Genomic DNA, 16,510 nt, shown 5'->3' with positions numbered 1-16,510 from the left:
AGATCTTTGTTTTTATCGTTTAATAACAAAACAGTTTAACGAAACGATGTAAAAAGAAAATAAATTACATGGCTGACTCTTGAGGGAAAGAGTAGAAAATGAAACATGTTATGTAACATGACAATTGAGGCCCGCGTTTTTCAAGATGAGCCTTATGGCAGATTTAAAAACTTTTTAATGAAGAATCAACACTGACAGCATAACTTACACCAGGACAAAGCTGGATCTGAAATGCGCCAAGTCACACAATTCACACGGGATGGGAACGACTGGAACTGAAATGAATGGACAGAATACCGACTAGACTGAGGGATTTAGATTGTACATTGTCCATGCTTAAAAGCCGAATGTCAGTCAATTCTTCACAAGTTATAATCCAACAGACCACAAAATATAATTGGGGCAAAACTGAGGTATTTTTAGACTCACTCAGAAGGCAAAAAAAACAATAGCTCACCCAAAAATTCAAAAGTGCTGATAATCTTGGTATGAAGTGAGTAAATTATTAGAACAGATTTGGACAAATTCTAGATTCTCAGTTAATGGATCATAAGAATGAACGGGTCCAAACAGCTGATATAAAAAAAAAAAAATCAAATGAATCCGCAAGCGCTTTGCATGACTCCAGTCCATCAAATAAGACTCTAACTCGGAATTATTGCTTCCAGCTAAAATCTGAGTCTTCTATCCATGACTTACTGCTTTACCCAGTGAAAAAGATACCTCGTCTTGGATGTAAAAAGCGCCACTATTTACAAGCCGAAACGGGCACGGGGATGGACATTTTCACTAGAAGCAGCATGCGGCTTTTAAGTGATGAACTGGAGCATGTAGATGGCTTTCATGTTTTATCAGTTGTTTGAACTCTTATTCTGATGGCACCCATCCACTGCTGGTAGTAAGTAATGTAACGCTGAATCTACATCTCGGATGACCCAAGTAAAATCAATTTTCAGCAAATGTTCATTTCTGGCTGAGCTAGTCCTTTAAGCCATTTGTGAGGTCATTAATGGAAGGTGTCGTCTTATGTGTCTCAACTTAACTGCGCAGTCAACCGTAATGTAAACATTGGCTATATGTGGCTATAAAGTGCCTACTAGGAGCAACCCTAGTACAGAACAACCGTCAAGTGCAAGAAGAGCGAGAAAAGATTTCTCTCATATATTAAGTTTAACATATATACAAAACGTTTTTCTACTTTTGCTAACTTATAAGGTAACTACACTGGCACTTCTGTTCAGAGAGTCTGAATATGAGTATTGCAGCACCAGTTCTGGTCCTGATCGTCAGCAAAATGCCGTGGAAGCCTAAATTTACTGGAAAAATTACAATTGAAATAATTCCCAAACATGGCACGCTCGCTCGTTTACCTCTTAAAACAAACACAGACTACTGAGAATGTTCAATGAATAATTCACATCTGGTTCAATTAGTAAAAGCTCGTTTACGGCTTTAATGGTATTTATACGGAATATAATATTTAACGGCTTGGCTTTTACGCGGCCTGTCCGTAATAAATCAAGCAGTAAATACACAAAGGACGTAAACAAGTTTTGAAATGTCTGACAAAATGTTTGGGATTCAAACGCAAACCGTTTTGCATAGCTAATCGTGTAGAACTCATTTGCATAGCAGTCATACATTAGTATTTGAGATACGGCAGGAACAGGTTCCTAGTTTGAGGGGGAACAGATTAAGTCGTTCATCTTACTGCAGCAGCAGTGATTACTTTGGCATTAGTGCGTAAGTGCATCCCAGAGCAGTTAAAAAAAAAAAAAAAAAAAAAAAAAAAAAAAGGTTAGCTCTCATTGGCTTCAGCTCCAATGCATTAATGTAACAGTTGGGGTGAATGTTATTACAAAATCAAGAGGCAATCTATCTCAAAAGGCCCGTTTAAAAGGCATATCAATCCGTGCACGTTTTTCTGCTCCTCTTTTTAATATTTTTAATAACCACCCCAACTCTTACATCCTGATTTAACCTCTTTTACCCTGATAGACAAAGCTAAGTCCCTCGAGTTCCTCACGATCTCCATCACGTGCTCTGTACCAGAGCCTCGCAGCACCACTGAGCTTTCATCGTCCAGACCTTCATCCACTCTGATAAAAGCGCTGAGAGCCTCAAGCCCTGAAAGAAAACCTGCTGTCAGTTGAAGTGTAACATGGGTGTGATCGTATATCTGTCGATGGAAACGGGTCAAGCGTTCTTACGTTGAGGAGAAGAAACCAGCGTCACAGTTACAGCAGTACCTGACACAGACAGCAGATGACAGTCAAAACCAAAATATGGAATTTACACACACACAAAAAGAAATGGGAAATCATAAAGTACTGTCAGATGTTTATTGTCATATGTATTTATTACGGTGTAAGATTAATGTATACATTTTACTGTATTACTTCTACTACTACTACTACTACTAATAATAATAATAATAATATCAATTATTACTGTTTATTTGTCTGTTAACTTTTTTTTTAATAAAGTTGGTCATTTTCCATTCAGACTGTAGATATTTGAAAGAGGAATATTATAAAATATGAATATATTAATATTATTAAAAATAATAAACTATTATCATCATTGTTTTGGGTCATATTTAATGTGCATTTTTTAAACCTAGCCAAGAGGAATATGATATATGATAATACCAATATATTATTGTAAATATTAACAACATTATTGCTACAACTACGACTAATAAAAAAACTTAATATGGATTATTGTTGTTTTTAGAACAAGGTTTAGAACAAGAACATTGGGTTTTTAAAACAAGAAAACATGAATATTAATTTAATAGTAGTTAATACATTTTGATGTTTGTTATTATTTTTAATAATAACAAATGCATTAAATATCAGACTTATATTTCATAGCACTATATTTCTGTCCTATATCCTTCAAGCATCATTGTAAGATGGTCTTATTAGACACACAGGTCTTTGTTTTCACATGACCCTTGAGTTTCTTCTTGTAATCTGACTATTTTAACACTTTATTTTAAGGTGTCCTTGTTAGACGTAACATCTATTTCCTATAATGATAACAATAAATCATGCATAATTACAAAACCTAATCCTAACCCTAACCATGTACTAAATACTAATTACTCGGTACTTAAATGTATAATTACACTGTAACAAGGACACCTTTATTATTTATAACGTTATTAATATTTAAATCAAAAACCCATTAGGCCGGATATCTCTTAATTAAATTAAATTATATAATGCAACATCATTATTTAGCATGATCTTTTTAACGTTCACTTTTTAATAACCAATAGACCGGGAACAAATATGAGCACCCAGCCGTGTCTTCCTTCACCAACCTGTGGCTCCTCTAGCACCAGCCATCTCTCTGTGACGGTCTGGTGGTCCTGCCCACCCAGCGGCTCTCTGAGACGCACCCTCACCTCCAGACGACCACCGGTGGCCTTCCGCCCATCCATGAGCTGCGTGCAGAAACGAAGCCAGTGCCATAAACATACATCTCCTACACAAATGCAAACATTGTGATGTCTGGCTAATGGGTGTGAACGTCCCATTTTAGCTCAAGTTCGCGCGTTAGACGCGTATGTGCGTTTGCTTTCACAGTTGGCGTTTGCACTCTCGTCTCGGGCTCAGCCCCGCTCACCTCCACTATCTCTCTCACTTCGCTTTCAGTTTCCAGTTTCTCCAGTTTGATCTGGGCTGTTCCTACCGGCTTGTCGCTTCTCAGGAAGCCGCTGTCGCAAAACAAAGAAGTCAGTGTGAAGCTCAGATCCACCTACTTACACTGACCCAGCATGCACCACAGCTGCCACAGAGTTCAATCAGGGCAGCGCTGGTTGATATTTACCCTGACCTGCGTGTCTGCCCAATATAAATGAATCCTAAACAAACTGTGTACTGTTGTTAGGAGACAACAGAGTTAAAGTACTAGAATTCTGATCATTTGGGATCAGTGCTTATGTCCAAAAGCAACACCCACCCTTTGTGCAGCACTTCCAGCTTCAAGCCTTTAGACTGTATAACTCTCCTGAAGCCACGGTGGTTCCGGTTGATAATCAGTTTGAAGTTCTGGTTATACTCTGCCAAAACACCAAGTCAATACCTTCAGCAACAAATATTAACTTTTAATTACACAGCTTTCTAAAATACTTGATTCTAATTCTGTTATTCATGGTGCCCTGTAGTCAAATATTTTTTGTATAATATGTCCCAACTAATTTCCTATATACATCTCTCCTAAATTATTCCCTAAATTATTTTAATAAACAAGCGTTCATTGACGTCAGTAAAAAAATTTTCAAGAATTTAATACTTATTTGTTTAGTAAGGGGGCATTAAATTGATCAAAAGTGACAGTAAATACATTTATGTTGTAAAAAAAAAAAAAATAAAATAATAATAATATATATATATATATATATATATATATATATATATATATATATATATATATATATATATATATATATATATATATATATATATATATATATATACATTTTTTTTTTTTTAATACCATGACCAAAATATGAAGCAGCACAACTGTTTTTCAGTTCCGTTATTTTATTTGACAATGTTATTGTTTTTACTATAGTTTCAATCAAATAAATATAGCCCTGGTGAACATTACAGTCATTACAAGAAAAACTTTTACTGACCCAAAACATTGTAATTGTACACTACCCATCCAAAGTGTTTGATAATACAGAAATGAATAGCTGAACGTTTTTACCTGGGTTGTTGGTATTTTTGATGACTGATGTTTTATGTTTCTGCGGTTGATCCTAACATGAACAGAGATTAATAATAATTAAAATCAAATGTATGACTGGGTAAAATGAAGCCTAGGTGACTGAAAAACTCATACTTACTGTACTGGGGTATGGGAAATCAAACTTGACATAAGCATCCAAATCATTTGTTGCAACACCTTCCAAAAGAAGCAGAGAGAGAAAAGGTTTAAAAGCAAGATATCTCCTAACAGTGTGAAGTGTTTGTTTCAAGATCAGTTTTGAAGCTTACCAGAGGGAGCAGGAAGGTTCATCCCTCTTACAATGACCACAACCATGTCTGTGCTACTAAGCTCTGGGAAAATCCTACAAGAACAGAAGTGAAGAAAAAGAAAATGTGTTATTCAATCATAGATTTTCCCTTGACGGTGGTGTTGAACAGCAGTGAAGTAGGTGCTTCCTGTAGAGGACGCTCAGATCAGGGTTTTTTCTTTGATGTGAGATCTATGGTGAGAGTGTCAGACCTGACAGTGCGATATGTTCTCTCCTCAAAGTGATGTTTAGGAGGCTGGAGCCCCCTGTTCTGGGCCAGTTTAAGAATCTCCAGGCTCTTCTTACATTGTTCTGCCATGTTCTCAAATCTACAAGTGGGAAAACGGGAATGAATGAAATGCCCAATGAAATCACTTGAATTTCATTTATTGAAGCGGTTTACTGGTGATGCAATACATACTTGGTTGTTTCTGCTACATTCCCCATGTGTGTGAACTGCTTGGAGTGCCTCACGCATTTCTGATGAAGAAAGAAAACATGTCCTACTTACATATTCCACATCCACTTATAGGTTCTGCCTCAAACCCTAGTGATCTAGTGGGTGTTTTTATAAGCAAGATGCTTGCTGAAGTGTACTGTTGATGCCAGGTCTTGATTATTGAAAATCACGTTATATGTGATGCAAAGGTAACTCAATTAAATTAGAGTCAGTTGATTCCAGTGGCTCAGATGGATTCCAAAAACCTGCTATAGGGTTTACAGTGCTTTGATGCAACCTGTGTTGTTAAAAGCGCTATATAAATAAAAATGATTGATTGATTTCTTATTGAGTCATTGAGTGTGTCTTAAGCCAACACACAGTAATCTGTTCGGTTACATCATAAGTTAAATAAATAAATAAAGAATAATAATGGTACTCAATATACCTAGTTAAAGAAGTTACTGCTATATACGCATTTACCATAAATAAAAAAAATTTACTGCTTCAACCAATCTATATTTCATGCTTTCTAGAGTATCACATTGTTAGCTTAGCAACATGCTAAAATCTAATTCTTAAACTGAACAGTATATGAATCTCATGAGCGTGAACTGTGAAATATTACTAATAAATACTAATAGTGAATATCAAATGTACTATTTTGCCCAATGGTTATTTTACTCTTTATAAAAAGGATAGTTCACCTAAAATTTTTAATTCTGTCAATAGTTACTCACGCTCATGTCATTCCAAACCAATAAGACCTTTGTTAATCTACATAAAAAATTCTTTTTTTTTTTTTTTTTTTTTTTAATAAAATCAGACAGCGGAAATGTTCCCAGACCGAGAAATGTAGCGAAGACATCAGTAAAACAGTCCATGTGATTCATCAGTGGTTCAACCGCAATTTTACAAGGCTGCTAGAATACCGTTTGTGTGAAAAGGAAAAAAATAAAAATTACTTTAGTGTATCCATAAGTGCATCCACTTGGATCTGAGTGGGTAATAAAGGCCTTCTGAAGTGAAGCGACAAGATATTTAAAACTTTAAAAGTTTAAACTATGCCTACATTCTCTAATACATACAACTACGACATATTGGGAATACAATTTGTTTTATAAAATACATACTGAGTTAGCATTTTATGTACATAATATATCAAAATACTACAACCAAAAAAAGTTATTTGTGTAACGTACACTGAATTCTAATACACTGATGTATGAGATTGGTTCAGATTCATTCGGATGGTAGGGTAGCTGATTATGCAAGCACTAGATTTTGGCACAGATCGATTGTAGTTACTTGATTAATTTACCACCTTCTTGTTACCTCGTATTGCTCTTTGAGTAGTTTGGTGAGTTGAGTGTAGACCTCCTCAGCCTTCTCTGAGATCTGAACATCACTGTGATTGACTAGAATGAAGTCCTCATCCTCATCTCCTGGCGGTGAAGGCACCTGAAAATAAAGGGGGAGTTATTACTCATTTCATTATGGATTTGTTAAACCAATAATTTAAAACAAAACAATTACAATCACAGGGTTACCTTGCTTATGTCCACCATCTTGCCGCTGCGGGTGGCTTCAATCATGGGCTCCAAACCCTTTGCTGCACGCAGGAGGGTCTTGGCCTGCTCAAGGTCATTCTTTTGCTTTGCCTGCAACGCTGCTTTCATGTACTGTTTTTTGCGGCCTTCCAGAAACTCCAGCTGCTGCTGAGCTGAGGAGACAATGATTTAAACAGATTTAAACCCATTTGAAAGAGTTTTGTGTGCTTAATGTAACTCAGTTACAAAATATTACAACATCCCAATTATTAGGCCATCTTAAAACCAGAGCTCTACCGGTGTCAGGGAGACTTCCTCTTTTAGACGTTCTGTCTGGAGAAGGTGAAGGGGTCCTCTTGGGCTTCTGTACCGTTGGCTGTACAGCAAGAGTGGGCTTCTTTTGGTCGCCAGCTTTTGGAGCTTTAACCTAGAAAGCAAATAAGAAAATAGTAATTTCTCTACAAAAAAAAAAGACAGAAAATATTTAAGAAATGCAACAAACCTTTTCCTCTCCATCTTCATCGTCTTCTTCACCATCACCAGCTTCAGCTTCATTAGATGTTAATTTATTGGCCGTTTCCAGCACTGCAGCCAATCCCTGCTCTGGAGAAGCAGCCTTCTGGCCTGGGATTGGAGGAAAACCTATGGAGAACACTTCAGTTTTAAATAACTCCTCATTTTCTTGGCAGCAATTCAAGCAATTATTTAGTAATTAATTAAAACATTTTAATAAACTATCATTCAAAGGTTTGGTAGAAGTAACTACTTTTATTTAGCAAGGATGTATTAAATGGATTCCTTCATTAACACCTTCCTGTCACCAGATGGTGTTAAGTTTGTTTTGTGCTCTTTTTTTTTTCTTGTGTGTTCGCTGGGTGGAGTCAAGCGGTGAGTTACAGGTGATGGGTTGACTAATAAACTCCTTTGTTCCTTACCCAGCATTTCTGGCCTCCTTGATGCCTCTCCAGTACCAGTGTATGTGTATACTTGAGTTTTCTATTTCCTTTTATGTTGATATCGTTTAATTCAGTTTTAATAGACCTTGAGCATATGGACTATTTCAGTGGTTCTCAAATATGTACCCAACAAAATACAGATTTTTGGAAATTTTAATTCTACACCAACTTAAAGTAACATTAAAACCAGTCCCTGATAAGAAATAGCTGAAGAACAAATATCGCCAGACTAGATTGTGATCGATGTAAGAAACCTTTGTTGATACAGAAACATACCCTGTGCGATTTATTGTTTTCCATGTTCAAAAAACAAGCAAGAACGCAATTTCCCTGAATATCCAAATGATTGCAAAAAAAAAATGTAAAATGTAATATTCAGTGAACATTTTACATTTAAAATGTATGAATTGAGTTTAAAAACAATATTGTCAATTTTGTTTGTTATAAAACACCAACAAAATGATAATAGTTCCAACCAAATCTGCAACAGAGCTGTTGTGCGTCTCCAAGCAACAGCCGTGTTTTTCATGTATCTCTAGTTTAGAACGATTCAGAGAGACAGTGACTAATAACCTATAAACTACAGTCTCCTTACTAAATGAGTGAATGAATGACACGGTGCCTCGCTCATTTAAACAGTGACTTATCGCCACCTACTGGAGATTTTAGTTTTAAATCTATAGTATCACTTAGTTTTGCCATTATTTATTGCTTTATTTATAATAATAATACACTTAATGGAATGATACAAATACAACATAAAACATGACATGCACTTAATAAGGCTAGAAAAACGTTTGCCTAAGGTAAAAAAAAAAAACCCAAATTAAATTAATTTAAGGTGGCAAATATTTTATTACTTAATGGCAAAGGTGTGACGGCGGTCTAAAGGGGGGTACTCAGAAGAATGTTAAATGCTCCAGGGCACATGCTACTGTAAAAGGTTTGAGAACCACTGGACTATTTCAAATAATTATTTACATTTCTATTAAATGGAATTGCTTCCACAAAAGTATTAAGCACCACAACTATTTTCAATAATAAGAAGAAATGTTTCTCAAGCACCAGTAGTATATACCAGTAGCTTCATATGACACTGAAGATGGAGTAGACAAACTGTTATTTTATATTTTCATATTTCACAATATTGCAACCTAAACAGTTTTTTAATCAAACAAATCCAGCCTTGAAAAAAATTGCATCAAAATTAGCGGACATGTACATAAATAAATATGTACAGGTCTTATTTTTTAATACAGAAGAACCAACCTGGAGGGGCTGGAAGTTCATCAAAATTGACAGGTCGCCCTGCTTTATGGGAACGGATGGCAGATTGGTATTGCTGTGGGTCACACAAAGAACAATCTGAGATCAACTGTGAAATCAAGTCTGTGAAAAAATGCCTTGCTATGTGCATTATGTTAACATGAACTTTAAGTCCTTCTTCCACAATCAGATAAAATCTAAAAAGGAAACACTACTAGAGAAACCGAAAGTTTGTGGACACTCAGTGGTGACAATGTGCCATTATTTGCGGTTTAGGTGTTTCGCTAGGTTTACTAACTTTAGCAATGCGGTCGTGCATGCGTGCTTTGCGCTCATCTCCGCCGGCCTTAGCTTGTGTGAAGGCCTCTTTGTACTTGGCCATCCTCTGTTCCAGAGCTTCAAGAACGGTCTGGGGCTGAGCTGGACCAGAAACACTGTCTGCTGGTATAATAAAAACAAAAATAATTAACACTAGGAGACAGGAAAAGCATTCAAATTCAGGTCACGAGTGCAGTAATTCAGGTTAGACCATAATTAGACTATTCAAAGAGACGCGTGATCGGTCTCTGAAAATGTCTGGTGTGAGGATTGGTGTACTAACCAGGAACTGAAGGTGACGTAACTGCTTTTTGAGGTGCATGGGGAGTAACTGTAGAGGCTGTAGAGAATAATCAAAGCCTTGAAAATACATAAACAAATATGCAACACGTCACAGCTACTGTAGCATCTTCCTGACCACAAATGATAATTCAGGTCTAACCTTGAGACAGAGGGGGCGGAAGGGAGCTCGTGTCCACCAGCTGGCCTTTCTCCAAAGCCTCAATCGCTGCGTCGAATCCCTGAGCCAAACAAGCAAACAGCATAGTGCTATTCTTTGTCTACTTCCTACAAGTCTCGAATACCTCAAATAACTTGCCACATTTTTGTTACAAGTGAGTTATTAGAAATCGTGGTTTACGGGGAACAAGACACTTCATTAAGAAAAATATCCAAACTTGCCTGGCAACATAGCTGAAGTGGTAGATGCTTTGAATTAAACGCAAAACCAACCGAAATGCTTGGCTAAAAACAGTAAAGGCTTTGAGAGACAAACTCTTTGGCGAATCCGAGTCAGAATTTCCATATTAGAGCAGAGGAAAATGGAAAAAGACACATCAACAGGGTGCGATGCCATCATAAATCCTTGCCTGCTAGCTGAGCGCAGGAAGTTTGCTTTTGGTTTTAACATGAAACTAAAATACTTTGAAACGAAAAAGTAAAGAAACAAACTACATTTATAATTAGAAATCTATTCATACACCAACTATATATCAATTAACTACAAAAGGCAAATCCAAACTTCGTACAATTCGGTACAAACTGAATACCTGATAAAAACTGACAAAATATTCATTTTGATGGAATGAATTAGAGGTAAACCGGCTTTTATTTATTTACCTTCTTAAATACTGCCATTATATATTACCTTAAATATTATACATTGAAATGACTTAAATATGCCACTGTTTGAAAATCAACAGTACAGAAACAGCAATACGTTTCATTGGAAACCACATCTTACCTTGCTGGTCTTTATATGCATTTTGGCTTGGTCAATGTCTCCTGCTTGTTTGGCCTTGAGAGCTGCCATTCTGTATTCCTTCTGTCGCTCTAACAGAACGTCTTTATTGAGCTGTCCGGCTGGTGAGTCTGCTTTAGGAGCGGAGGAAACCACAATGTACCCTTTACAAAAACAGCTCTGTAGAATGTAATACTTCTAGTTAAATTAGCAAGTCACGAACAACTTAAAGTGAAAGGGCTTCATTTTCAACATAGTTTGCTCTTCTACATCCAGCACTGGTGATGAGAAATGTTTTTTTTTTTTATTCTGAATTATGAATGCGCCTATTATGGAAATTGGCAAAAAAAAAAGTTCAGTTTAAATATTAGGGTTGTTGGACAGCATGGAATAATTTAGTACATATTTACTCCACTCATAAAACACAACTGCAGTCAAATATTAATTAGAGAATAGAGATGAAGTGTGTTTTCAAATACTTACCAAAAGGACTAGTAAACATGCTTCTATTTTGCCTTATTTTCTAATTTAATATACACGAGATCTATTACAAATAAGCATCATTTAACTTTCTACATGAACCGCTGAAGGTTCAACAATTCAAAAGTTTGAGGTAAGACTTTTACAACGTTTTTGAAAGAAGCATTTCTTATTAATCAACACAGGATTAATTTTTAGTAATATTGTGAAATATTATTTACATTTGTAATAAATAAGTTTGTGCAAATGTTCGAATGACTGTCAACAGAAGCAAGGAAATCTGATTTGTACAAAAGAGTTCCATGTCACAAATTTGCTTACATTTGGTTACTGACCTAGAAACCGTGCTGAACTGACCATTTGCGCAGAGTGCTATTTAAATAAAAACAAGCTAGCTCGTAATCTTTGGGTGAAGCTAATTTTATGTGTGCTAAATATAAGAAGAGACAAAAACATCTCCTGCCTCATTCTTATCAGAAACTGAGAAACTAAATAATTGCAACACCATAAATAATGATAGCGGAATTAACACACAGTTTCATGTTATTAAAGATCATTTTATACGCAGTCTGGTAATCCTAGAAAAGTGACATATAAACACTATCGTCCGTCTAGGCAGTGCATCTCTTAAAGAACACTGTAATGGTGCTCTCGATAATTGATAATCAAGTAAATTTCCCATTATTAAAAAGTTTACTTTTCATTCATGAAGATGACATGATGAAATGTGCTAAAAACGTGTTTCGGTAAAAAAAAACCAAACAAACAAAAAAAAAGACTTTTTGAATGGATTACGTAGCGAAACCAAGCAAAAGACTTATGGCACAATAAAATTGACTGAAAAGGACTTATCTAAAACCAGGAAGTAAACATGCATACGGTCAATTAAATTCTTAGTTTTTATATAACTTATTCATATTTTGATTATTTCATATTTTCTTTGTTTAAATTAAAACAAATCCCATAAATTCAGACAATAGCTAGGGATTTTATCTTTCAACCATTAAAGGATTAGTTCATCCAAACATGAAAATTACGGCATATTTTACTCACCCTCAAGCCATCCTACATGCCTATGCCTTTCTTTATCGTTATTTTACGTTATAATTAAAAAAATAGAAATATTTTTGTTTCAAAAACCCTCCGATCTGCTTCAGAGAACAGGCATTTAGGTTAATTCTATGACTGATACGCCCGAATCCACGAGCATTGGCAAGCTTGGAAGAGCCCGGATCATTTTTTTTTAAAAACGTTGTGTTCGTTCGAAATAAGAGAGTCATATACTGTAACTATTCCTTTAACTTAAACCGGGGTACGTTGTGACAAAAGCACTTGACTGACCTAAGTGCAATTCAGTGCCACTTGCTACACGTTCCCCTTCTGGAGATGACAGTGAGGCTGGAGACGTTACACCGGAGGACTCTTCTTTAGTGTTTGATGCTGGATCCATGACAACAGGGGCGGCCTCTGCGGAGACGGGGGAGATCTCGACAGCGCTGTCATCAGGTGAAGCTGCGGGGGCAGAGGGCCGACTGGGACCACCAGACGCTCCACATGCAACTGGAGGGGGAATCTCCGTTTCGTCAATTTTACCTCCTTTCCGTAAGGATGCCAACATAGTCTGTAATGTCTGAACAAAAACACGAGAGTGTCAAATGCCATAAAAAAAATGATGTATCCGATGTTTGTTTGAGCTATATCAGCTCACCTTGAGGCCTCTCTCATATCTCCGAGCTTTGGAGGTTTCCCCTGCAGCTTTGGAATTGGTAACAGCCATTCTATACAGGTTTATCCTCTCCTCTAACGTGTGTTCAATGCTACCAGGCACAGAATAAACCTTATTGTCCTGCGAGGAAAAGAAAATAGTTTATGTTAATTGAGATTAATAATCTATGCATCAGCACTGGACTCAACAAACAACAAATAAAAGCTAAAGAGGATAACTAAATAAATGATAATGACTAAATAAGATTCTACAAAAAACTGCCAGCCTTAATTAGTATATAAAAAAAATGCGGCAGGATGTTCAGCATGTTAATTAGCTTTAATATTTTTATGAGCAGTATCTTTGTAGCTTCACTTATAGAGGTTTTGTAAAAGTATTTTCTATCGATATAAATCTTATTTATGTGTAGAGGAACCCATCTATTAGTTATTTATGAAAATATGCAGCTTTCTACTCAAGTTTAAATGATTGCTTCTAAATGTGCTGTACCTTTATTAACACTAGCATTTAGAAAATTTGGAAAATGGCTGCATTTGTTTGACCAATAATAAGCAAAAACCACAGCACTGCAGAAATTGCTATTCAAAACTGTTTTCTGTTTTAATATATTTTATTTAAAAGTAATTTGTTCCTATGACGGCAAAGCATATTTTTAGTACCCATCACTCGAGGCTTCAATGTCACACGATCAATCAGAAATCTTTCTTTTCTGCCTTTAAGATCAGTTAAAAATAGTTTTTCAGGATTCTTTGATGAATACAAATTCAAAAAGAACAATCTATAATTCAAAATGAAGCGTTTTGTAACATTACAAATGTGTTTGTCACATCTAATTAATTTAATGCAGTGTTTCTCAATTAAAAATAAACAGAAATAGTGAAAAAGGGAAAAAAAATAATTTAAACCAGAAACTATTTAATGGTGATACATGTGAGTTCAATGTAGATAACTATAAACAGAGCCAACAAATCTTAATCTTTCAAAAAGAAAGATTAAAATCTAACTTTGATATTACAACTAATACAATACGATTATGCATTCCTAAATCAACTTTTAGATCATACCTGGCTGGCTGGTGTAGGTTCTGCTGAAGGGGTTTCCGCACTAACGGGGGACGCGGGGGTTGTGGTACCCGAGTCTTCCGTTTCCTCCTCATCAACCACTTCCTGCAGCTCAGCCTGAAGAGAATCACAACAAGCACTATAAACTCTATAAACTGAAAAGGTGCTGACAGTAGAGAGAAAGTGACAATAATCATTTACCAAGAGGTCTTCGTCATCCTCCAGACCGTCATCTTCATCATCATCGATGTCTTTCATGCAAGCCTCCGCCATTTTTGCAATATCCTCCATCGGTAATGGAGCTTGAACATAAAAATTGTAATGAAATTCATCTACATGTTAACCAAATATTTTCAAATTCAAAACAACTAATCGGAGTACTCATAAGGCAGATGATAGAAATGCCACCCAATGGGTCAAGGTTTGGCTGGTAAGCATAATCTAGTTACGCAATAACACCATCTAGCTGCAAAAAAATTATTTCTCCCTGATTCATTCACTTGATTGCATTATAGCATAGTACAAATTATATAAACATTACAATGTTAGGTTACTGCCAGATTTTTCATTTCTATTTTAATACTTTAATCAAATAAAACATTTAAGAACGATTTATTCCTGTGATGGCAAGGCTGAATTTTCAACAGCCAATGTCAGTGTCGTGATCAAAACTTAATATCATAACGTGCTCCAAAAAAGTGCACAAGATCAAAGATATCAAGTTTTTAAATCATATACTTCTAAAGTGTTACTTGTCATCCGGAGCAACCGCTCCGAAATGAATGGGAATGCTAAGAGAGACAGCTCTCTTCAGGTAATACAGAACGCATTAGGTGATAGTATTTCACATCCTACCTTTTAAAGTTTGGCTGCAACAGACAGTGTCTTAATAATAATAATAATAATAATAATAATAATAATAATCACAACACCCACCTTTACCAGCCTTTTTCCCCCTGGGAGCCACATTGGGTTTCTTCCCAACAATGGCAGCAAATTCTGCTTCTAAAGCTGGATCATCCAGATCTTGCTCCATGTTCATCATATCATCTGGCTTGAAATCAAGCAGCAATCCCATCTGCAAACAAACAAGAGCTCACATGTAAAGCACCCTTATCTCAGTCACGGATGGACTGATCACATCGGCGTTGCCAACTGCTTTCAAAAGAAAGTAGCTCAAACTGGTAGCTAAACGTTACTAGTTTTCATCATAATGCCAAATTCGCTGATCTATGCACAGATGAATAGTTCAGTGGGCAAGATGAGAACATAGATAAGGTTTGTCCAAGAGGTTGCCATGTTTGTCCATAAACTTAAAAAAAAAAAAAAAAAAAACTTTTAATTCTAATATGGCCTGTAAACCTAGTGACAAAGTAGCTAAATTGGCAACGCTGTCATAAACGGATTCTAACCCAGAGTCCCACAACAAAACGAGGCATAATCCTTAAAGTGACAGTCATATAAATTAAAAACATTTCAACCGTACACTGTCTGTTTAAAATGTTTGACAGTCATATAAAAAAAACATTTCAACACTACCTGTTTGGCTGCAGCAGCTCCTTGGCCTTTCGGCGCCGCCGCTCGCTTGTTTTTCCGGGCAAACATCCCGTCCAGCTCCCGCTCCTCCGCACTTTAGTTACAGGACGGGCACACACCTGAATGAACGTGACGTTTAAATAAGAAATAACTTTTGAACTTATTTGTAACGCTGAAGCGGAACCGCAGCGAGGAGGTTTTTGGTCGCCGAGTGACAGTTTAGCTTTAGAGGAAGTTTATTAAGGCAAACGTCACATGTGCTGCTAACACGTGGGCTCTGCTGACTCACCCCGCTGATCCAGAAGAGCGCCGGGGAGCAGTTTACTTTCTTTTCCTCGCCAACAGTAAACCCACTCCACTTCCTCCTTCCTATATATCTGCCGTACACAGCGTTTGGCAAACCTGACAGTTCATTTGACGAAGACACCCTGCGAGGATCCCAAACGACATTATAACAACACGTACTCATTTAAGACACAAAACTGTACATATTTGTCAACAGAAAAACTCAACCTGTCAACATTCGCAGTAGAGTTTAATTCGTTAGCTAGTAACTGTCATATTAAATGATAACCATCTGGCGTTCAACAAAATCTTAGTTTACATACCTCAGTGAATTTTCTAATGAAAACGCAGTTTAGAAAATAGAGCAATATGACATTGGCTTTGTTTTGCTACTGAAACCAGTGCAACAAAAACATCACAGACAAGCCACGCCCAGCAGCGGAAAACAGCAACCGGTCCTTTTAAAATAAAAGTTTTAATTTGTAAATGGCAAACCGGTTTTTAAAATAAAATGATCTCTTACTGAAAATAGCATAATTTCAAAACCACGTATTCGGACGTCAATGACACCCTCGCTCAAGAAATTGACAGACGCCATTCCATGTATAGACTAAAAAT

General features: G+C 36.3%; 1 protein-coding gene across 3 annotated transcripts; it reads right to left on the bottom strand.

Moving 5' to 3' along the window:
* Nucleotides 1–5: 5 nt before the first annotated feature.
* On the bottom strand, nt 6–16,343 carry cc2d1b (coiled-coil and C2 domain containing 1B). Of its 3 annotated transcripts, none has more exons than XM_043263798.1 (27): nt 16,216–16,343; nt 15,897–16,035; nt 15,611–15,726; nt 15,008–15,149; nt 14,273–14,373; nt 14,075–14,188; nt 12,993–13,130; nt 12,626–12,914; nt 10,808–10,938; nt 10,007–10,085; nt 9,848–9,904; nt 9,545–9,687; nt 9,250–9,322; nt 7,527–7,666; nt 7,322–7,451; nt 7,025–7,197; nt 6,810–6,935; nt 5,457–5,515; nt 5,248–5,364; nt 5,016–5,089; nt 4,865–4,923; nt 4,726–4,777; nt 3,973–4,072; nt 3,637–3,727; nt 3,332–3,454; nt 2,211–2,249; nt 6–2,127 (listed from the first exon to the last, which is right to left on the bottom strand). In XM_043263798.1, exons 3-26 carry the CDS (start codon nt 15,674–15,676, stop codon nt 2,238–2,240), a joined length of 2,589 nt encoding a protein of 862 aa, XP_043119733.1. In that variant the 5' UTR covers nt 15,677–15,726; nt 15,897–16,035; nt 16,216–16,343; the 3' UTR covers nt 6–2,127; nt 2,211–2,237. The 3 variants fall into 3 exon arrangements, with proteins under 3 accessions (XP_043119733.1, XP_043119747.1, XP_043119738.1); XM_043263812.1 differs by having other exon boundaries at nt 9,545–9,684; XM_043263803.1 differs by having other exon boundaries at nt 10,808–10,935.
* Nucleotides 16,344–16,510: the final 167 nt, after the last annotated feature.

The sequence above is a fragment of the Puntigrus tetrazona genome, chromosome 2 (genome assembly GCF_018831695.1).
Source record: "Puntigrus tetrazona isolate hp1 chromosome 2, ASM1883169v1, whole genome shotgun sequence".
NCBI classification, from domain to species: domain Eukaryota; kingdom Metazoa; phylum Chordata; class Actinopteri; order Cypriniformes; family Cyprinidae; genus Puntigrus; species Puntigrus tetrazona.
This window is presented reverse-complemented; position numbering and strand designations above follow the sequence as displayed.